The sequence below is a fragment of the Falco peregrinus genome, chromosome 2, assembly GCF_023634155.1.
Source record: "Falco peregrinus isolate bFalPer1 chromosome 2, bFalPer1.pri, whole genome shotgun sequence".
Lineage (NCBI taxonomy): Eukaryota > Metazoa > Chordata > Aves > Falconiformes > Falconidae > Falco > Falco peregrinus.
Genome location: NC_073722.1, coordinates 49,890,153 through 49,914,641, shown reverse-complemented (window position 1 = coordinate 49,914,641; position 24,489 = coordinate 49,890,153). Strand labels below are relative to the sequence as shown.

Genomic DNA, 24,489 nt, shown 5'->3' with positions numbered 1-24,489 from the left:
TAAATAACAAAGAGTTGTGAGACACAATTATATTAACCATGAGTAAACAGACCTGACATCCATAATTGAAGTTTAAACAAATATTAGTATGAAGTCAATGGATTTATACCCCATTTTACCCAGATATGTTCATTCTGGGTAAATATTCTTTCCCACCTATGGAAAAAAACGGTCCCTGATTGCAAAAAGTACGTATTTTTCCATGTGCTTAGAATGACCATCATCTACTGTCTCATGAAGGCTGACACTTCTTAGCTCGAGGTTATAACTATTCAAACCCTTGAAAGGATTTTATCTGTTAGGTCAAGGCAGCATCCTCCCTATTACTCCAGTCTTGAAGTATTTACTAGCTTTTAGAAGCAGTATGTGAATATATCTGTACCATACTGTGTTAGCAGAGCAAACAAACTGAATGATCACAGCTACCCTTCCACTGACCTTCTTTAGCCCAAACAGTCCTGTGGCTTCTCTAAGACAATATGTGGAGATAGTTACCCATATAAAATAGATTCCATTTAACTGTTTTGGCATGTCTGACTGGGATTTTAGAATTTTCTCCCTCATATTCAGTTGTCTTACACTGAGGCTCCGTAGACACTCAGAAGATTCAAGGGGACAAGCATGGGACATGATGCCATATGCAAACCATACTTCTCTTTCATGATGTCTCTACAGGAGGCCCAATGCACTTCTATACCTCCTCCACCTACCTCTTTTTTCTTTATGCCTTTTCATAAGCCTTATCCTTTCTCCTGCTACTTTCATTTCTTCAGTCTTTTCCAGCTTCACCCCTTCTGCTTACAGTATCACACTCCCACCATTTTTCTTTTTCCTGTCACTCTCTTTCACAGCTTCTTCCTCCCTTCCACTCCATCTCCAAAGTTTCGGAGTGTGCTGCCACTTGTTACTTCTGTCTTTGTCACCTACTTTCACTACATGCTGTGCATATATCTCTATAAATACATAGAGCGATAACCTTTGAATTAGAACAACAAGCCACAATGGTTGACCAGAAAAGTCAACCAGTATATCCCATTCCCCACTTTACAAGTTATGTTGAAAAGTCCATTACTAGCCTCTTTGAAATGGCATCCTTTCCTCTTTGTTTTCTCAATAATGAAGGTAAAGACCAAAAAAAGAGGAAAAACACAAGAGGAAAAATGACTAGACTTAGGATCTTTGAGCACTGATCTGGTTTCTTGTCCTACTCAGGCAAAGCTCCCACTGACTTTCAGACGCAGGTGTTTTCATCTCCGCAGAGGAAGGGGCAAACTCCCAGCACTCAGGGGGTAGGTGAATGAGTCAGACTTCACACAATATCTTACAAGTACACCTGCCTTTGTGGGGAAAAGGCAGCCAAGTAGGAACCCAGTAAATCCTTATCCGCTGATTTCTTTGAAGGAAGAGAAAAAAACCCAAACTCTACTCTTTTTCAATAAATTGCATGGGTTTTTAGCCTTGCAATTTCAGTTACTCAGCCAGAATAAAATCCTTAGGAAGCCTGAAATACTGCTTAATAGTATTAAGCTGAATCAGCAGTGCTTATTAAAGTATTTTGACAATTATAAATCTACCTGTATTAAACAACGCCTTTTATGCTGAAACACTACTTATTTGATATTCAGAGCTCACCAAGAAGAATACCAGAAAAATTGCTTCCCAAACACATGGGTACAAAAATTACAGCCAAGATCCTTCAGGGTAAAGCACAAACCATTTTTTTTTTTTTTTTTTTACTGCAATTTAGTCAAAGTTGCACTGGCTAACACACCAGTTTTGTAAACACTCTTTTTATAGCTACTCCCTGCTGTTCTGACTTGTCCCATGTGCCTTCCATCCAAGCCTCAATGAATCAAAGCAGAGGTTTTTTTAAACAAGGATACCAAGGGTACCACTTTGAGCATCAGAGAACACTGGAACTGAAAAAAACATACTTGGCCTCTACAATAGATGAGATAATTGTACCTCAGCCTCACCACTTCAGAGAGGTCATTTCCTCAGCTACAGATTAATTCTTCATTTTCTAGGTGCAGCTTATTCGTCTGCTATCCTTGTAATTATTAAAGTTGCCAGAACTCCCCCCTTCTTTCCCTTGCATACAGGCAGATGCACAAATCATCCATTTAAGGAGGTACTTAAAGCCAGAGATTAAATTAAATTGGGGCTGGCTTGCCGACATTTTACAAACAAATAATAAAAAAGAAATTCCAAGGAGAGATTTTTATTGTAAAAACAAATAAAGTGAAAGTCCTCTGATCCTTTAAGCGCAGAGCCACATAAAAAGAGAAGAGGTCGTGCACTGATTACATCATAAGCAGACAGAAGTTAAAAAAATAACTGGTTTTTTTCTTATTGATATTTTCACATTTTTCCTTATTCAGCTTATACATATAACTCTTAGGCCAGCATTCTCCCAAAGTTGTAGCTTTAATCACGAAGTAAAACCAGAATATTTATATTACATTATTACAGTCCATAAACCTACTAGATTTCTGTCATTTAAAATTACAGTAGTGCAAAAATTCCACCTCCTTCCCTCCGTGCCCACTGCAAAAAAAAAGGGATAGAGAATAATGTAACAATGGAATAACACTGGGTAAATATACAGGGGTTTTACCTTGTTTTTTTCTTCAGCCTTTGCAGCCTGTCTACAAACTGGATGCCAAATGGATGTACCTAGAAAGTAAATTTAAAGTTCTGCTTAATTCAGTTACCCAATAAGAACCTTAAAAGTTTTAAAGTAAGAACTTTATTAAACCTTCCTATAAGGTTTTACAAGACACAGCATACCGACGGATGCCGCTGCAGCCACCATTTCATGGATACTGACAAAGCTAAAACTGACAACTTCTCACTATCATTAAGCCTGATCACATGCATTTTAAAGAGTAGGTGAACTTCACAAAACTACACATACTTCAATATGCTGGATCAATATCAAAACCTGAGTCCTAAGGAGTGTGCTAAGGGATCTCTGCAGCTCCCCCAGCCCCTCCAGCCCAACCTCCTGCTCGCAGCAGGTCCCATTACAGCAGGCAGCTCAGGGTTGTGCCCAGTTGCGTTCTGCATATCTCCAAGGATGGAGATCCCACAGCATCTCTGGGCAACCTCTTCCACCATCATGGTATTTTTTTTTTCCTTCTATGCAGTTAGAATTTCCTATACTCTCCTACATGTTGTTGCAATAGTCTGGCCCAGGTCACACTAAGTAGCACACTGTGATGGGATGGAATAGCATTGTGGCATTTAACACTAGCCGATAATCCAGTCTTTCTTTCTGAATTAATCACTGTACTGATCTTGCACTTCGTATAAGTTTGACTCTCACAAGTGAAATACCAAGGAACTGCATAAATTTGGGGGAATATCCATCCTGGAGGAAGCAGGAAATACATAATGAACCAATTCTCTACTGCATGTAAGTAACAAAGAAAGAATCATGAACTTCAGAGATATCAGTAAACATTAAGTGTGAGAAAGAAACTTAGTTTCTTAGTTTTGCATTAGTTGCAACAGATAAAAAAAAAATCTTTTAACAAGTTGAACACAATATTCAATACTCAGTGTTCAATGGAAGTGGAATGTGTGTATCTATATAAAAGAAAGTAATTATTTGTAAATTTTAATAGTAAAAAGGAACTTTTATTTTTATGTCGATCTGAGCTTGGACAAGTCAGAAACTAAAGCCCCCCCACTTAAACAACGTCAGTGCACTGCAACTTCTGCCTAACTAAATGGGAAGTTGAGAACTTTTGTGTTACAAATATTTAATGTTTATACTGGGTGGAGAGCACCAAGAAGAGTTATTGGAAATGCTTTGTTTTCACAGCAGTTTGATAGTTTTCTAACCAGTGGATTTTGGAAACAAGATAGAAACAGAAAGTCTAGTTCTCAGAAGACAGACTGAGATCATTAGAATTTATTTCACAAAAATAACCCAGCTGAACCCAGACTCAAACAGCAAAAGACTACCTGTAAGTACAGACTGGATAAATTATGATTACAAAGTTACTGCAGTTTTTTGGGACTGAACTACTAAGAAACATCTTTATAGCACCTTTACATTCAATGCTAATTTATCTTCTAATTATGAGTGGATCTGAGGTTTCCCACTGAAAGTGTTTGTCCCAACTGCTGCATAAGTTGATGTAAATCTTCTCAATGGTTTTAAGAAGTATTTAGATATTTTTTTTTTGTTTAAATTACTCCCATTCTGTGGTCAAACACAAGTGGCTGGGAAACTTTTTCACACAGAAGAAAAAAAAAAATCCTTTCACCCCAAAAGAGTCCTTTCACCCCAAAGTCATCTGCTGGGTGACCACTGATGATGCGATTTCTACTAAGGAACAGGCAACACCTAAAGGAGCTTCACAGAGTTTATTAAGAGGATGAAGAACAAGTTATAAAACCCTGGGCTCTGACATTTTTTATTATCTAACGCATCAGGTCAGGCAGTCCAAATACCTAACCACAGATATTTCACAAACTTAACTCCAGTTTCTAATGGAAATTGCTCTTCATGTGAAGACAAAAATTTTAAGATAGCAAGCTGGTATGAGTATTTCATGCATCAGACAATAAAGTGAGTAAGATGGGTACAGTTAACTGGACCAGAGCATACTTGGGTGTCTCTATGTGAATGCATGTAGCATGGGGAAAAAACAGGAGTTAGAGATGTGCACATGCCTGCAGGGCTGTGATCTTACTGGTATCACAGAGACATGGTGGGATTGTTCCTATAACCAGAGTGTTGGGGTGGAAGGATACAGGCTCTTTAGGAAGGACAGGCATGGGAGACAAGGAGGCAGTGTCACCCCCTATGTCAATGACCAGCTGGAGTGCGTGCAGCTCCACCTGGGGTGGATCAGGAGCTAACCAAGAGCTTATAGGTCAGGATCAAAGGGAGGACAGGGACAGGTGACATTATAGTGGGGGTCTGCCATAGGCCACCTGACCAAGAAGAGCAAGCAGATGAGGCCCTCTATAGACAGACAGGAGCATCCTCACATTCACAAGCCCTGGTCCTCATGGGGGACTTCAACCACCCTGATATCTGTTGGAGAAACAACACAGCAGGGCATAAGCAATCCAGGAGGTTCCTGGAATGCACTGATGATAATTTCCTTCTCCAAGTGCTAGAGGAGCCAACAAAGAGAGGTGCAGTGCTGCACCTTGTTCTCACCAACAAGCAGGGGCTGCTGGGGAATGTGAAGCTCAAGGGCAGCCTTGGCTGCAGTGGCCATGAAACGGTGGAGTTCAAGACCCTTAGGCATCAAGGAGGTTGTACAGCAAGCTTGCTACCCTGGACTTCAGGAGAGTAGACCTTGGCCTCTTCAGGGATCTGTCTACTAGAGTACCATGGGACAGAAGGATGGAGGGAAGAGGGGCCTAAGAAAGCTGGTTAATATTCAAGGATACCTCCTCCAAGCTCAAGAATGATGAATCCCAACAAAGGCAGCAGCAGGCAAAAACACCAGGAGGCCTTAACGGATGAACAAGGAGATCCTGGACAAACTCATACACAAAAAGGAAGCCTACACAGGGTGGAAGCAACGACAGGCAGCCTGGGAGGAATATTGAGAAATTGTCCCAGCAGCCAGGGATCACATTAGGAAAGCTAAAGCCCCAGCAGAATTACATCTGGCCAGGGACATCAAGGAAAACAAGAAAAGCTTCTATACATTTGTCAGTGATAAAGGAAGACTAGGAAAAATATGGGCCCTCTCCAGAAAGAAGTGAGAGACCTGGTTATCCAGGACATGGAGAAGTGTAAGATACTCCACAACTTCTTTGCCTCACTCTTCACCAGCAAGTGCTCCAGCCACACCATCCAAGTCACAAAAGGCAAAGGCAGGGACTAGGAGAATGAAGAACTGCCCACTGTAGGAGATCAGGTTTGAGAATGTCTAAGGAACCTGAAGGTGCACAAGTCCATGGAACCTGTTCAGATACACATGTGTGTCCTGAGGGAACTGCCAGGTGAAGTTGCTAAGCCACCATCCATCATATTTGAGAAGTTGTGGGAGTCTGGTGAAATTCCCACTGACTGAAAAAGGGGAAACATAACCCTCATTTTTAAAAAAGGGAAAAAAGGAAGACCCAGGGAACTACAGACCCGTCAGTCTCACTTCTGTGCCTGCCAAGATCATGGAGCAAGACTGTACTTCCTCCTGGAAACTATGCTAAGGCACATGGAAAATAAGGAGGTGCTTGGTGACACCCAGCATGGCTTCACTAAGGGCAAATTGTGCCTGACAAACACGATGGCCTTCTGCGACGGGGTTACAGCACTGGTGGATAAGGAAAGAGCAGCTGATGTCACCTACCTGGACTTGGGCAAAGCATCTGACACTGTCCCACATGATATTCTTGTTTCTAAATTGGAGAGACATGGATTTGACAGATGGACCAGTCGGTAGATAAGGAATTGGCTGGATGGTTGCAACCAAAGAGTTGTGGTCAACAACTTGATATCCAAGTCGAGACCAGTGACACATGGATGTCCTCTGAGGAAAGTACTGGGACCACAACTGTTCAACATCTTTGTCAGTGACATAGATAGTGGGATTGAGTGCACCCTCAGCAAGTTTTCCAATGACAAAGTGGTGCGGTCGACCCGCTGGAGGGAAGGGTTGCCTTCCTGAGGGAAGGGCTGCCATCCAGAGGGACCAAGACAAGCTTGAGAGGTGGGCCTATGTGAACTTCATGAAGTTCAGCAAGGCCAAGTGCAAGGTTCTGCATGTGGGTCAGGGCAATCCCAAGCACAAATACAGCCTGGGCAGAGAATGGATTGAGGGCAGCCCAGAGGAGAAAAACTTGGGAGTGTTGGTGGATGAGAAGCTCAACATGGCCCAGCAGTGTGCACCTGCAGCCCAGAAAGTCAACAGGATCCTGGGCTGCATCAAAAGAAGTGTGGGCAGCAGGTCCAGGGAGGTGATTCTCCCCCTTCACTCTGCTCTGGTGAGACCCCACCTGGAGTACTGCACTCAGCTCTGAGGCCCTCAACAAAAGAAGGTCATCGACCTGTTGGAGGGAGTCCAGAGGAGGGACACCAAGGTGATCAGAGGGCTGGAGCACCTCTCCTATGAAGACAGGCTGAGAGAGTTGGGGCTGTTCAGCCTGGAGAAGGGAAGGCTCCAGGGGGACCTTACAGCAGCCTGCCAGTGCCTAAAGGGGGCTTATAGGAAAGGTGGGGACAGACTTTTTAGTAGGACCTGTAGCAATAGGACAAGGGATAATAGCTTTAAACTAAGAGAGGCCAGGTTTAGATTAGATATTAGGGAGAAATTCCTTACTGTGAGGGTGGCGAGACATTGGCACAGGTTGCCCAGAGCAGCTGTGGATGCCCCCTCCCTGCCAATGTTCAAGGCCAGGCTGGATGGGGCTTGGTGCAACCGGGTCTAGTGGAAGGTGTCCCTGCCCGTGGCAGGGGGGTTGGAACTGGGTGATCTTGAAGGTCCCTTCCAACTCAAATCATTCTATGAATCTATGATACTTTGCAATTACTTGAACTAACATTCAGCACAAATATCCACCCTTATAACTGAACTTAAAAAGAAGATTCACTTGCAACCCAGTTTCAGAGAGTTTGAAATACAGAAACAAATTTGTAGTTTGGTATCTCTTTTTAAAGCATTGATTTCCATGGGGATTTTAGTACTGCTAAGCTACTTTGCAATTGAAAGAACCACAGCGTTTTCTGGCTCCTCAGGGAGAATACATGAGCGTAGACAAGGATCATTATGTCCTTTAATGAGCTAGTTCTTGTTGCAAACCAAAGTGACAATAAAATTGTCATTTTAAATAACATACTAAATTATAATTAGATCTTACTGAGACCACTGTTGTGTTTTAAATAAAGTCTAGCTTTTCCAGCTTGATGAATGACTTCAAAGTATGCTTCTAGAAAACTGTGGACAATTGTAAAGTTGTAATACAGATCTGGGCAAGCATGTGATTTTAGGATAACACACCAGCCTTGCAGTTCCCACACCCTACTGAGTTCCTCTTTTCCATTTTCCTTTGAAAAGATATTGCCAGACAAAGACATAGGCAAACCCCTTCATTTTCTCTGGCACCTGACCCTGTATTTAACTATGTAAACATTATTTTCTTTGATCAGATTAGTACAGCTGAAAGTTACTACATATGAAATACAGATTTTAGCTCATATCTGGCTTTTTTTTTTCTATTGAAAATATTATTGTGCAAGTCCTTGCCTATTACCACTGAAATCCCCTGACTAGAAACATTGAATTTCTCCTGTGCAAGCCTATGGATGTGTAAGGTATATATATATATTGTGTGGTAAGAGCTTCAGCTCCACGGCATCCTCTTCTCCACCCCCCAGGAGCACTTAAGTCTGACTGAGGGGAATTCAGGTAAGGACCTTCAAATCTTCTCCTCGCACCCAAATGGGCAATGGGTACACAACTCGTCTTAGGACTGCAACAGCAGCTTTAGGGAAGCTGCTGTCTCCCATGCACATTAGTTTTCATCTGGACCATTCATCACCACAGAAAAATCACATTTTTTTTAGTAAATGGAAAATTTTACAATCTTCACTGTCGAGTACTTCCATCTGCAGGAAATAACTGCTGCCACTCATCCTTTCTGTGATTCACACCTGCTATTGAATTTGAACTGAGAGAGAAGTAACAGATGAGCAAGAAGCAACAAGAGTTTGGTTTTTGCTTTTCCTCAGCTTACGCATTGCACTCTTCACTTTCTTTGGTAGTTATGAAAACAGAATACATGCAAAACAGCTCAGCCATGCTAGCAGGTATTGGCAAGGTGGCCAAGTGCTGCCAAGTGCAATGTTTTGTCTTTTTTTTTTGTTCGTTTGTTTTTACCTTGAAGATACATTTCTTCTCCTTCTGCAAACATCTGACTGCACCTGACACATCGTGCGCAGGTTGGGTGATAATGTTTTTCTCCTGCCTGTTTGGGAAAAAAAAAAGTACAGATGATTAAATATACTGATCAATTTAGCTGCTTTGCTATGAGGAGTTTTTCTTTCATCTCCTAAAATATGACTAATTAGAGTAAATTAGTTAATGCAAATTAGTTCAACAATCTCCTACAACCACAAGGCCAATTTCTGATTATAAACAATTCATGATCTAACATGTAATTACGGTCTTGCCTACACACAAAAAGTTAATGTTCAATAGTTAAGTTTCTGAATTTACAGACTGGAAACATTTCTATATAGTGAACACATTTTTCCTCTAAACAACCTATTGTGCACCAAATGCAAGATATCTTAGGATTTACCTGCACAAGGAAGTTGGGAGGTCATAACCTTTAGCATGGATTTGCAACTCAACTGTACATTCATCATGATCCCACTGAATATAAAATCTTAATGCACAGCAAGAACTATCTTATGCAAGGAATGTTTGTATCCGCATTGAAAGTGCCTTGCAGGTAATGGGTACTAAAGGGTTCCCAGGACTGTAAGTTCAGAGCTGACACTTGGGTACTGTGCACTAACTCCCTCACGCAGATAAGCCAGGAACTTTGCCAATTGCTCTGAGACTAATCCACATAATGTAATACCATCATTTTGATTGACTGCAATAAGAATAGGACTGAGCCCTAAATTTGCTCAGAACAACTTAGTAACTCATCAGTTTTCATAAATTTAAATTTTCAATTACCTTATAATCCCATTCATTTGAACTCTTTCACCATTGACCTCAGTGTGTTTTTCAAGAGGAGACATCTATCTGCTATACAGAAACAAGGGCTTGCCTATGTAAGAACATCAATGTGTAACAGAGATAAGGGCGAAATTAACCTCAAATGACTATAAGAAAAAAAAGCCAAGACGCTTGGGCAAATGGATTTATGCAGGACTCAATTTTGGTAGCTTGGCCAAAATTCAATTCTGTGGCTGACTGTGGGCAAACTTGTTGGCTCTGATTCTCACAGGCAAGGACAGCAGCACTACAAGGGAGCATTGGATTGATCCAGTGACAAAAATAGCACTCAGACAGTTATGCTCTTCTGAGCGAATGATGTGGGCCAGGCCCCCCAAACTGCACACCTACCCCGTCTTTCAGATGAGACTCACAGAGTCCAACAGCCCAAAGCCAGCTCCTGCACATGCTCCCAGCACTCCTCACTCTTCAAAACCCCTACAGAACTGAAAGCCAAATCTTGGCATGTCCTTCCTCCTCTTTGAGCCCACACTCTTCTGTGCTAGGCAGAACAGCCCATGGTTTAAGTGGCTTAAGGTCAATGCCACTTCCATTATGAACAAAACCCAGGAGACCAAGTAATTCTAAAGCTTTGAGCTAAATTAAAGTAAGTTTAACTTCTGATTTCAGCAGAAATTCTGCTGGAGTTGAAGATAAGCAAATCTTGATATATGTAGAATGTCTCATAACCTGTTTATCTGAAAAAGGTTTAAAGTGCTACTAGGATTGTATGTGCCTTTAAGAAATTACTATCAAGTACCGCTACACTGTCTTCAGCATGTAAATATGCTCTCACAGCACTGTACTGTAAATCCTCCTTCTATTAATCTAGAAATGTAACACTACTACTACAAGGATGACTTATCTTCCTCTTTTTCATTGACCAAATGTCAAAGCTTTCAGATGTACTTATACTGAAGAACATAATCTGTGTCTGGGGACTATTTTGCTGTTCACAATATCAAACATGGGAGTGTGGTAAATTTAGGTTGAAGACTCTCTGGTTTTACTTCATCAATGTTAACTTGATTCACCCCTGAAAACCTTGCTGCACTTTAATGTTGCTGCATTTTAAATCAGCAGTAAGGAAGAGCAATGCATCACATCAGAATTGCCATTTTGAAAAGAGCTTTGTTCCAGTTCATCCTTCTTCTTATGGTGTTATTTGTGCAGACAGCTGAGTGATTTTTGCAACTTTACACATGGAAGATGGTCACTGCTAACTGTGTCAACACCTTAAAGTATTAGACCATGAAGTAACAGTACCGGGCTTTAAACCTCATGTTTAAAATTGCTTGCCTGAGTGCAGGTGTTTAAACACAGAAGGATATTTAACTATCACCAGATAAGCTTAGGTTTGGAATATCAAGCTGAAAAGAAATATAATTTCCCTTGGAAGATTTGTACTGCACAAGCATTGCTAATGCAATCCATAGCCTCAATAATTCAACTGATTTAGTACAGCTGATACAATTCCCAGGCTAACACACTCTAGGGAAATTCAATTATTATTTCTTTGCTAAAATAAACTGTCTGAACACATTCTCAGTTAACCTGGATACATCACAGAATAAAATCTATTTTCCCAAATTTAACAGTAAAACCAAATACATCATTTTAATTCACTCTCTATAGTAAGTAATATCAACTAGCTGTAGAATTGGACAGAGAGACCTCTTTTTAACTCAGATACAATTATAACAGAAAAATCAGGGGATAAAGGTGTAGTGATCCTTTTGCTGATGCTCAACACCAGTGTAACTCCAATGGATTTTCTATAATTACTTCTGAATTAAAACGGGACATACACAAACTTTTCATATAACTGTCAGTGCTGAAAGTGGGTTTTGTTCCCCTTTCTTTCAAATTTTTTATTTTGTCCCTCTTCTAACCAAAGCACAGAAGACAAGACATGGCAAATCATCATTACATTTAAAACAGATCACACCATGTTTCTAAATGAGAAGAGACAGCTGAATCTGAGGCTAGGGACTTGATGCAGGAATTAACTAACGATATTCCCTGATATGCTTCTACAGTTAGCCTGATGAGATACCATAAATTTTATTCAAACCTAGGATCTGGGAGTGTTGGGTCTGAACATGAATCATAATCTCACTTAGGTACATGCCAAGGAGGCTTCTATCAGTGCCCCTTCCTCCTCTCTCTCCAGACCATTTCAGATGCCTCAGATGAACAATCAGTTCCACAAACACCCAGAAATTTTACAAGCTTAGAGCAGCAACTGTTTTATGTTTTCAGTTTAGATGTGATGATGGCCTCATTATTTTTTCTTTTCTTGGTTGTATTGATGTGAGGGAGTTTAATACAGCAAACAAATTCCTAACCATATGGTTACTACTTCTTTGCACAGTTTGAAAGCTTAGTTTGACAGATTGTTGTCTCAGTGTTTCATAAAATATCAACACACACATAGCACAAGAAGAAGCAACTTTGATCTCTGAGAGTTCTCTTATGGTTCAAGTAGCAGACTGTAAGAAACCTTTCCAATACCCTACATTTGCTTCAAGACTGCACCAGGTCTTTGTGCCCAGGCATCCAGATGTGAAGATAGTAGCATGAAGATAAATTTAAAGATTCTCGACTGAGATTTCCTCAAACCTGAAAAGCAAACCATGTCCTGAGCAACACAGTACACTACCAACAGTTTAATTTCTCAAGTGACTGCACCAGCTTTCTACAACCCCTGAGTCAAAGTCTTGGTGTGTAATTTCAAGGTGGAGTCAAAACAGTCCTTAACACTCTGAGACAAAGTATTACGAATTACTTCATTCCCTTTGGATACAAGGGAGCATTTTGAATGGTAAATCTCCTCTGCACAGAAGACAGAGCCCTCTGGGCTGGGTCCATGTGAGGGACGTCCTCCCAGTGGAGCCGAGGACCTCCCCGCACTCTCTGCCCCTAAGTATGGGCAGCCCTGCAGCATTGCTACCTGTACCACAGCACATCGCCAAGTAAACCTATGCTTCACCTAAAACAGGAACAGAAAGCTCTGCAGTGAAGTACATGCTGACGTCTTTTCTCATTTCTCATAACTTCAGGGCCTGAACCAGATAAAAGCATGAACCTGATGCGACAAATGTGAACCACAATTAAAGCACAACTTGAAGATGGTAAGGGGTGGTACCCTAAAGTCCGCAGAGCAATATGAACACCAGGTCTGGGAAGCATGCAATGCTAGCAAAACCAGAGTAATTCATACTGGAAGGAATAACCTTATCTAGTTAAGGCTGGGGTTTAAATTAGCTGTCATCGCTCTGGAAAAAGATAGTACATTACCACAGACAGCTCAGCGAAAATCACTGCTCATTCTCTGCCTATGGCTGCAATAACTGATGAAATGGTAGAATATATAAAAGATGATATGTATAATAACCGTAACTCTATCACACATTGCTCCTGTGGCCTCTCAGGCCATTGCTAGGAGTGTGACTGATACAATTTTTTTACTGCAGTTGGAGCAACAACTGCTTGTGGATTGACACATGAGGGATTGAATCAGAGCAGCCCAAAGCTCAAAGCACGAGCTGAGTCCTGGAAAGCAGACTCCAGATTTCTGATGACTCTCACCAGTGAAGTCTAATTACATACCATCTCAATGCATTACTCAGTAAAGTAGCTAGTAAAGGGAAGAAAGAAAGCAAAATCATTTAATGTGTTAAACTCATAACTATTTGTTTCCTTCCCTGAAAATAAGAAGTTTTTAGTAAACTTTTTCCTGTAAGAATAAAAAATAATAATAATAAAAAAATCTGTCTTACCAAAATGCACAGTGGTAACTCACACCTTTTACTGCTGGGAGTAGAGAGTTTGCAGAAGTGAGAAAAGTTTATACTGCTGCAATGATTCAATCATATCAAAGCATATTTTCCATTTTAAGTGTATAATACAATTATACAATAATAGGTTGCTGTAATAGTGCAGTATTACCACTGAGTGCTATCTATTGAGGTAGGTCCACATCCCGCCATCCTCATACTCTAAAATCTCCAAACGAAGTCCTAACTGTATCCTATCCTGAACAAAGATAGTGGAAGTCAGGCTACAAAACACTGAGCCTGCTGGTATGCCAAGGCATGGTGCAGTTGCATGACCCAGAAACAAAGCCCACAGAAGACTGGTATAAAGCATTCTTAGTTAAAAGCTTTTCACATGGAACAAATTTGTTGGAGAGTTGGGTCATCACCAGACCAACCACCTGCTCAAGCAAAAGGAAAAAGATAAAGCACAAAACTGCCGACAATCAATCAGCCTTTCCATCAAGACAGCTTCTCAACCTGAAATGATTAAAGCTCTTATAAAAAACATACATGAATCAACTGCTGCTATCTGTTTAAGTGGAATTGAGTTACTATTTATTTGGGATTGGAACAGGAAAAAGACTAAGGTACTGTAGTAATTGGCTGAAGTTTAAAACTTCAATTAGACAATAAATTATTCTTTCTATACTCTAACTCCATTTCCTAAATAATTTTCATTCACACAGACATTTACATTCATTCATTAAAGGGCACCGAGATATATTCAAGTGCGCTTTGTAATACAGCTAACACTAGAAATATAATTCAATTTAAAGTCAGGAAGTGTGAAACTGCACCATAGAATGACAGACTAATTCAGGTTGGAAAGGACCCCAGGAGGCCATCTAATCCAACCTCCTGCTCAAAGCATGGTTGATGCTCAACTCAGATCAGCCTGCTCAGGAATTTGTCCAGTCAGATATTGAAAACCTCCAAGGATGGAGAGTGCACAACCTCTGAGGAGATGACTCCAAGTGAACGTTTCATTAACACTGCACATTTTTTCTCTTTTTACCCAGTCAGAGCTTCCCCTCTTTCAATTTATGACACTGGCCTCCTGCTTTCCTACCTCGCACCTCAGTAAGGAGTTTGCTTCCACATCCTTGAGGGCCTCCTCATAGGTAGGGGAACACTGCTATTAGGTCCCCCTAAAGCCATCCCTTCCCCAGTCTAAACAAGTCCAGCTTCCTGAGCATCTCCTCACAGACTATGTCCTCCAGCCCCTCAACTATCATGGTGGTCATCCACCAAACTGGGATATTAAACTATTATGTGAATGAACTGTTCTTCTTCTTCGGTGCCAGAAATGTACAGGAAACTGATAACAAAATATAGTTATAAAAAGGAACTCCAAGTTTTTATCTTTATGAAATCTAATAAAGTTTTTGAATGAGATATACCACTTTGACATTAGATGTCCCAGCCAATCACTGCATTGATTTATGGAGGCAAATTCAGCATCTCTGTAAGCAAATGTGGTTCCCTGACTTTGGCTGAGCTAGTTCCTGCTGGAGGAGGTGCACAGCACTGCACCATCAAGTGTTGTCTAATGGCCACACGCTCCTAACTCTGCCATTGCACCCCCACAGTTGCATATTACGTGGACTGTACTGGCTCCATAAACTGGATTCTACAGCGTATTTTCACATCAGAGTGATGCTATTCAGAAAATCAGATGAACTTTGCTGCTTGGAGCAGAATACTGTGCTCAGTTACCAGCTTTAAGTGTAACCACATAAAATCCCCATTCACACTTCTAGCAAAGCCAGAGTTTTGCATGTGCTACAGAAGAACTTTAAGGATTACTCAGTAACAGTTGTATACAATAATGGTTAAGTCAGTAAACTGCTATCACATCATCTACATGTATGTACAGTATGCAACAGGGTCAGGCAACATTATCAAGGCAGAAGGATTTGGCAAAATATCTATTGCTTATGTTATACAGCAGTGCTGAGGAGAGAAAAGTGTGAGAGCCAGGAGACAAAGACAGAATTATGTGGAGGAAAACTCTTACTAATTTTATTAGTCACAGTGGACCTGACTCACCACTGAGTCACTGCAGCAGTGTGCCAGGGCAAATGAGCCATTTCCAACCAAAGATGTAAAACCTTTACACCAGCATAAATGTAGCGTAATGTTTTGAATTAATCCTTTTCCTCATCTTCTCCTTACTGGATTAATTTATCATCCCACTAGATGCCAAGAAACAGTCATGTGAAATGTTCAATACATGCACCTGCAGCATTGCTTACAGCTTTAGCTGTCTCACATATACGGTTATTTCGTATTGTCTTGGTTCTGGCTCATCCTGCTGTACTCTGCAGAGCCTTGAGACTTCCCACCCACATCTGAGTCATTTTTACTGCCTCCCACACACTTTTTATTCTTCCAGGTATAAAGTGGAGATTGAATGTACCAACAGGGACATTTATCTTAGGATGATAGTAACTTACTATATACTGGACTCTCTGAAGGAGAAGTTTCTAATGCTTGCAGGAGAGAAAAAAAAAATAATTAACCCCCCCTAAAGGGAATAATTCAGGAAATGAAAGAATAGAAAGAAAAATCAGCACTATTATGACTGTAATCTCATTCTGTGACATCTGCAAACAAGTTCTGACTCAGGAGTAAATTCAGCCCTGCCGCAGTCAGGCAAAAGCTGGGAAAGGTCAATAGGGCATTTTTTTTCTACAGAATTTGGTACATGATCTTGTAAACCAAAATAGTCTGTCATGCCTAAAACCACTGATTTTGCACTCAGTTGCTTTTGTTATGCAACGAGTGATCTGCGCCTTTTGTCTTTTTCTGCTCAGCTCTGCAAATTTTTCTTGCCACCCACTGAGACTGGAAGAGGCTTCTGTTTTCCGTTTGCTTAACCATCTCCTTAATTTCTTTTCCACTTTCCTCTCCCACTCCCTAAAACCCACTCACAGGCCAGTACAAGCTGCAGCTGGCTCTCACTTCTACCATCTCTTGATCGGGGAGAGGAAACAAAGAAGGAGAGAGATGACTTGCAGACCTACTCCCCTTCATTTTCGACCTGGCAGCTGTGCATTTAGCCCACCCCTTTCAGATGAGAAGAACGAAGCTGCAACCAACACTGAACAGCCCTGGAGAGGCAGCATGGTTTATTGGATGAAGCCAGCACAGCTCTTTTCATGTTGCTCACATGATACAGGCTGCAAACATCTGAGGACAGAAGCAGTCTCTCATTCTGTGCCTGAATAAGGACTGATATTTTAGATCCCCTAAATTTAGCTGGGACTGAAAATGCTGCTGTCATACGCAGAACTGACATTAACAGTCCTTCCTGGAAGTAGGATGTGGCTACTTTCAGACTCATCCACACATTGCCAGTTCAAGGTACCACTCAGAAGTTCTTTCTTTGGGGGGAAAAAAAGAAATCTGAAGCAGCACAAAAAATGCTGAAGACTGGCAGGATGAAAAATCTTAAAAGATACAAGAAATGAGTCACACAGGCTGCTTTCCTGCTATTAGCAGGACACACTGAACTGTTGTCACATGGGCCAGAGCATCCTGGAGACACTTTATCAACAAAGCCAATTGTCACTAAGTGCACTTACTGCATGCAGCACCACTGTCATGGTTACGGGAGAGAGCTGGAGGGAGGCGCTTGTGCTGCTGGCTGGATCATGGGCAGGTACAGGGCACTGCGAAGCAGCGGTCTGGCCGACCCCAGTGTGCCCCAGGTGAGTCAGAAGACCATCAGAAATGAAAGACATTACACAAAGTAAAAGGATGAGGAACTGAAGACATCCGAAAAGTGCAATGTTGTCACATTATCAAAATATTCAAATGCTGGTAAATAGTACCAGATAGTAACGCATCACCACAGCAACACATCGTTTGGAGAGGCATCACAGCTGGCATACAGTACGCTGTTTGTGTCTGAGGCTCAGAAGGTATCAAGGTGACTATAGGAATCACTGCTTTGATGCTTTAATTAATTAAGACAGTTTAAGACAGTTAACTGCTACTACGTTTTTGCATAATGGCAAAAGGCAGTGGGCACCATTCACCTGTTTGCCAGGCTCAGGAGTCAAACTACGCACTAAAACTAACACGTAGAAACCCACGCAGGCACAAATGCACAGCAGCACTACCGGGGACTTCTCCCATATATACAAGAGAAATCCTCAACAGAAAAGCAAGCAAGCAAGCAACTGAAAACTGAAAAAAAAAAAATACCCAAACCTGCAACAGTCATTCTTTCTCCTCAGTTTCAACCCAGTTTTCCCCAAATTCTAAACTTTTGTGTTATTCAGAAATAGTTTGCAGAACCCCTTACTTTGGTAAATATGTAACAGGCTTAAGCTATCACCAAATGCTACTCAGTGCTCTTCTTCAATAAACCTAAAAACTGATTTACAGAGTAAAACCTACGCAAACAGTTTCTTTTAATATGTACTGTTTTTTCCTGACATGCTAACAACTGTGAGTTTTTAACAGTTCAGAGAATAAATATGGATAGGTGTAGCTCTCTGTATCTTGCTGGAGAGAAGAGGTGGTTGAAAAAAGGAAAGGATGAAGATGAGAGAAAGATAAGGTGAATGCATCTAAAACAATATAACTGGGCTATAGAAAAGGCTAAAAGCTAAGTTCAAAAACACTTGCATTGCTATTTATATGCTTGTCAATAGTATTTTTAATGATGCCTGTTTAAAAGCAGAAAGTCTAAGTCAACTGCCAATTAAGACTTACCCAGCCAAGTTCAGACGCTGTGCACTGATGATTACCCTGATTTTGAAACCAGCAGCCACAGACAAATTGCAGGTAGCACCAAAACAAGAGACTGCTCTCAAGCAGCAAAATACCTTGCATCTCAGCAAACACTATGCATTGAAAGTGCTAGTTAATGTTTCCTACCTTAGATGGTTTCCTTTTGCAAGAGCTAACGCTGGTTTATTACATGTATCTTTTCCAACAGTTTTCCTTCTTCTCTGGTGATGGGAGAAAACTGGCGTAGAGAGCAGTTTCTAACCAAAGATTAGTACTGACACTTGGATCCTTTTGCTGCTCTGACAGACTTTGCAAGGCTGCCCGTGCTACAGGAAACCCTTCGTTCGTATAGACGGAGCCGCTTTCATTGCATGTTTCAGCATTAATACCTATATTATAAGCTGCTCAAGTACCTTTCACACATCACTAGGTTTTGTTGTTAGTGAAACAGCAGGGTAACAGACATTTCAGAATGAACCATTCTTCCACACTGCAGGCAGAAATCTGTCCACCCTGCTGTAAAGAATTAGTCTCGTCTCTGCTATACCGAGACTTTTGCAAAGGGAAAGGCAAGATTTGCAAAGTAGATGTGGCTGCAAACAAAAGCAGCTCAACCCGAGGGCAAAGCAAAAAACAAACTAAAAAAGAAAAATAAGATTCATGTTTTAATTAATAAGTCACTGAGGTATAAGTGGTAGTTAATTGACATATAAATTATTGATATTTTTTGTCTAATTCCTGTCTACTGCCTACTGCATTTGTTCCCTCATTTTAACGTAACATGTGGTTTCAACTAATAGATTTTTTTTAAAATATATTGATTATGATTTTCTAGACATTCACACATACATGTAAACCACAAAAATGTTAACTCTTTCTTCCACCACATACAGTGAGTGCTATGCTGTCATGTTAGGATGTCAGATCCAGGAGTCAGACCCATCATTATGTTCAGTAAGTGATACAGCTGCTTTCAGCAGCACCTGAATGACCCATTTACACCACAGCCACATAGCTGTAAATCATGGGACAGTTGCAGACAGAAGTTTCGTCAGGTGCTGAAAATACCCCTCAGCGCTTCCAGAAGCTGTTGGGTTACATGTAAATAAGCCCCAAGAGACTCTTCCAAAAGCATAACTTCCAATGTGCTACACTGACAACTTTTATTCACATGAAATTCAAAACACCAGCTAGCAGTGGCAGAGATCCAGCTTGTTCATCAGCTACCAGTATGGTTGGTCGTGGAAGCCTGCTATGATGCAGCTCAGCCTGGCCATCACTGGGCTGCAGTTGCCTATCCAAGCAACTACACTTGACACCCTCACAGCCTATACTGCATTTGCCTTCAGAACACCCCCAGGACGTTATCTCTGAATATGAAGACACCCTTTAACAACATAGGAAATCATCAGCTGGAACAGCAGGCAAGAAGAAACCCACCCCAGGGAAAATACTCTCTTTGGAAACAGTGGAAGGGGTTACTACCACTGCACAAGCTAGTGGTAGGGCATCATCTGGAGTACAATGCTCATCCACGCTGAGAGAAGGTGGCTCCAGCTGGGAATAGACAGTGAGAAGGTCCACCTGCATCACCAGAAGAGCCTGCAGCTGACTTTATAAGCAGAGAAGAATTTGGTTTGTTTAGTTTTGCAAAACAGAAGTTGAGAGGAACTGACTGTTCTCTATAATTTTTCCTTAGAGTTCATTAATTAAAGGGGAGAATATTAAAAAAAAAGCTAAAAATCAATGTGTATTCAAAGAATTAGTCACTATAAACAGACCACTTTAAAATAGAGAGGTGCTGAAATTGACATGAAGTTTCTAAATATCAGATCTTAAGGAAATCCAGGAGGGGACAAGGAGTCATCACTGGCTGTCTCATAGCTCCTCCATGCACCTCAACAGCCTTCCAAGCCTCTGTGTGGCCTTTCATGAGGGAAGGACCAGAAGGCAGACAACACATCTCTGCCTCCTCCAAGCAAAACACAGCTAGAAAACTGATGAAAAAATCACAAAACAAATGCAAAGTGTTTTCTTGATAGAAAGGGTCTGTATTAGGCTCTGAATTATGATGTGAAATATAGTATATTTTAGAAAAAAAGCAATTACACTTATTTTTTCTATTTTTATGACACCCTTATTAGCACAAATTGAGGTTTTAATTAATAAATAACTGCTTGTGATAGAAAAAGAGAGAAAAAATATTTTTAGTGCCAAATGCAGAGAAATAGATTGCAACATGACAAAAGGGAGATGGCTGGTTATAAAAATCAACAGCTTGTTATTTTAAAATGTGTTTATTCTCTGTGTTATTGCAAGATTTTAGCTATTGATGGATTGGCCACAGAGCTACAGCATAACCACTAAAATAAACCCTTTTTCTCCCTAGAAGATTTTAATAGCACTGCGTTATAAGTTAAACTATAAAGTAAACTCCAGCCACCTTATGCTCCCCATTGAGGATGGTAGGATTATCAATATATATGGCCAGGAATAAAACATAGCAATTTCTAGGAGAGGACTGATACTGCAACAAACAGTCCTCTGTATGCTTCATGAGCAAAGCAAACCTTGCCCACAAAAGCACTGGTGGGCAGGCTTTTTGCAGAGAACAGCAAAATTGTTGCCTTTAAAAGCAATAGAAGAGTTCATGGTCTCCAATTAGCTGCTCAGCCCCTTTTGTAGCTTTTCCAGTACAAGTTCCCTGGGAGACTGGGGGCAAGCCAAGGTGGACTGGAGAAAAAGAAACAAGAAAAGAATTATAAACAGAGCTGTCCTATGTTTAAGCCCATTTACTACATGGAATGAATTTGGCCCTCAGAAAATGGGCTGAAGGAAGAATTTAAGTAACTAAATCATCATTGTATTTGGCTGGCAACTTACAAAAACAGCCATATTTTTGTAAGTTATCAGTAAGTCACACCAGTTGACTCTCCCTTCCTCCTCTGCTGAATAAACACTTTAAACAAACAAGTGTTGGAAAGGGAGACAATATTATAAAATCTGGGCAGGGAGTAATTGTAGAAGCAGCTGTCCTCCTGACATTATCACAGAAATCAGAGATGGAAAAAATCCTATTAGGTCATATAGTCCCTCCCTTTGTCATTGCAGGCCTGTTCCCTAACGTAGATTTTCCAGTGCCTTGTCCAATCTTGTTTTAATACTATCTAAGTGATAGCTTCCAGCAGCTCCCTTGGGAGATTATTCCTCTGCCTAGTAAGTATTGCTGTCAAGACTTTCCCCACTGTAACAGCAATTTTTCCTATCATTTCTGTGTATCTCTAGATTATATCCAAGATGGTAAAAAGAAATACAGAAGTTTTGAAAAATGTTTCAGGATTCTAGACAATTGCACAAAAAAAATACATCCTAAAACAAAACCCAACCTTTTTTTTTTTTTTTTTTTTTTTTTTTTTTTTACCTGTTGCACTTGTCAGGAGATATACAAACATATCAACAAGCTGGCCCATGACAAACACACACCAAGTCCTATACCAGACAGATGGAAAAGATCAGCCCCAATTCCAAGTCTTTCAAACGAGTCCTTTTGCTGCAGACAAACAACAAATTACTTAGCTACGTTAGCTACAGATACAGTCTCTGCGTTCTTTCAGATCTGTCTGCTTAGGTCATGACTTTGAGTCTAGCTTCCTAATGGAACGAGGTGTGCCTGCTGCCTCCTCATCTGACTGCTCTCCACAGTCAGCACTGGAACTCAACAGCTATTTAAACTGATCCCTTCCAGAGGTCCAAAGGCTCACGGAAACCACAGGCTGATAACCATGGAAGGAGCCTCATGCTGTGCGTCACCTCTTGACCATGCAAACAGGCAGTGGAAATGTAAAGAAAGCTTTTGAGACACTCAATGGTTAAACAGAGGGGATGGGAGCCGGTGTTTGGGGAGACTTCATGAGGAACAAGACTTAGCATGGCAGCAGGATGCTAGGACACTGGACATGCACACATATTCAAGCTTCATCAGTTTTGTTGCACACAAAACAAAGAATTGTTTTATACAATCTTATGGAAAGAAGGTTATAGATCGTAAGTTTCCAGGTTGTTGTAACAAGCTTCCAGACATGAAATACCATTGCACCTGTTCAAATTCATTGCCTGCTTCAAACTTAGTCCTATCTTTTCTGTTTTACACTATCTGAAATTGCTGGACTTTTACAGATTGCAAAAAATCCTTTCTCCTCATTTTTTTTTTAAAAGGATTCAGAATCTTGCATCAGTATTTTTTCCACAGTTAAATGCCACAGACATCAAAGTCACTCCCAGCCTGCATAAGTACCAAATTAAGAGACAAATGAGTGCTACAGCACTGTCAGCAGAGCAACACTGGGGGAGAGGAGGGTAGCACACATACACTAACCAAAAATGTCATCTAGAACTACAACGACGTACGTAAAATTCCTACAACAGCTTTAAAGAATTAACTTTTCTCAAGTTTGCTATTGGTCCACCTATAATAAAAACAAGGAACTCTCCTCCTTTTTTAGTTCAGTACGCTTTCACTAAAGCAGTTAGAAGAAACAGATACAGCCTTTCGTGCCCTCAGGTCCCACAAATCCAACTCAGTACTGTTACTATGCTATTTTTTTTTCCTTTTCATCATCCATAGAGATATTAAGGACCCAGTTCTTAATCACATCACACCACATGCTATCATTTAACCATACCGTGAGTAAAATACTACCAAATAAAAAGAGTATTTTTGTACAGATATTTCAAGGCAAGAACCAGAACAGAAAACCACAATATTGTGAAGCCAACAGCCAGTACAGAAACTGGAGGCTGTTCTTCCCCCATGTATCAATCAATCCCTGTAACCTGCTATGAGTAAGTGCACCCAAAATTTGCTATATTTTTGACCATGGCACTCCTCTCTGCATTCACCTCTTTCTTAATCACATCAAACCTAAGTTAGTTTCACCTTCAAAGCCCACATGCTCTTACTACCTTTCATTCAGTCTCAAAGGCTGACATCTCTGAAAACATGTAACAGCTTCCACTTGTCCCTCCTACATTTCTGAAAAGTTTTTAATGTTTTCTTCTGTTTTGCCTCTCCCACTTGAGAGCCGCCTATAGAAGTGAGAAAGCTGTCTTTATGCTCTTTCAAATCCCTCATTAGAAGTCTGTTTTCTGAGATGTCTGTAAAAACATCTGATAACAGAAAAGCATCCCATGCCTAACCTTAACACCATATCATGTCATCTAGTATGGACCCAAGTTTCTTTCCGCTTGCTTCTCAGTTCTTACCTAGCTATAATTGTCCACCATTTGGACAGGTAAGTCTTTGTACAACCCCTAGCAGATCTTTGTCTGGTGGAAGTCCTTTGGGACTTCTCCTGGCTTTTTTAACTGATGAAGAGAAAGAAGTGAACTGAGCAACCTGGGGAACCTCTTCCTAACTGCAGTACTGCTAAGGCTTCACAAAATACAGGGAAAAGGCAGAAAGAAAAAAGTGACTAATAGATGTCATCGATAAGGTAACAATACACATAGATCCAAGGATAAATTCCATTCAGATCAAAGGAAATATATTAATTTCCAACCCTGGCTCAGTTATGTGGAAAACTCTTTTTCATAAAGCATAAACATGCACCTACACTAAACAACCCCCTTGCTTTTTAGAACAAACTAAAAAAAAAAAATATCCCTGCAACATAGCCCATTTCTGGGTGCAAAAATACATTTCAAATGATTCACTTTACTTTTTCAACAGCTTCATCCTAACTCTGGGGAACATAACACAGAATCAAAAAGCAGAAATCACAAAGACATTTTGCTAAGTATTAATACAATTTTTTAGGGAGTGTGTGTATTATCAAGTCATTAACAGAAGAAAAAAAAAAAAAAGAATTATAAAGTTCCTAGTATTTCATAAAAGTAACATCAAACTGTTGCATTAACACTCATTTGTGAGCATACAACTGTACCCAAAAGAGCAAGTCTCTTTGTATACCTTGAGATGTTTGAATGACAAGTTCTCCTTACCTCTAGCACTCTTCCTGTGATATACTTTTCACAATTGTCACATCTGATACCAAACTTTGCATGATAGTCTGTTTCACAGTATGGAATGCCATCCCTAGGGAAAAACAACAGGCCATACAGATACTTTACATAGGCTTACAGGTTTAATGGGAGATTATACAGCTAGAATTTCTTAATGCTTCAACACTTCATAAAGCATTTACAGGCTTTCCCACCTCCCA

At 40.6% G+C, this 24,489-nt stretch overlaps 1 protein-coding gene across 9 annotated transcripts in view; it reads right to left on the bottom strand.

Annotated features, from left to right (window-relative positions):
* The window catches only part of ABLIM2 (actin binding LIM protein family member 2), a 144,837-nt gene that overhangs the window by 48,845 nt on the left and 71,503 nt on the right, over window positions 1-24,489 (bottom strand). For all 9 annotated transcript variants that reach the window (XM_055796832.1, XM_055796823.1, XM_055796825.1 and 6 more), the window contains exons 6-8: window positions 24,269-24,362; window positions 8,853-8,940; window positions 2,618-2,676 (exon numbers count right to left, since the gene is read on the bottom strand). In XM_055796832.1, coding sequence (XP_055652807.1) covers window positions 2,618-2,676; window positions 8,853-8,940; window positions 24,269-24,362 — 241 coding nt within the window. The remainder of the gene's footprint in view (window positions 1-2,617; window positions 2,677-8,852; window positions 8,941-24,268; window positions 24,363-24,489) is intronic.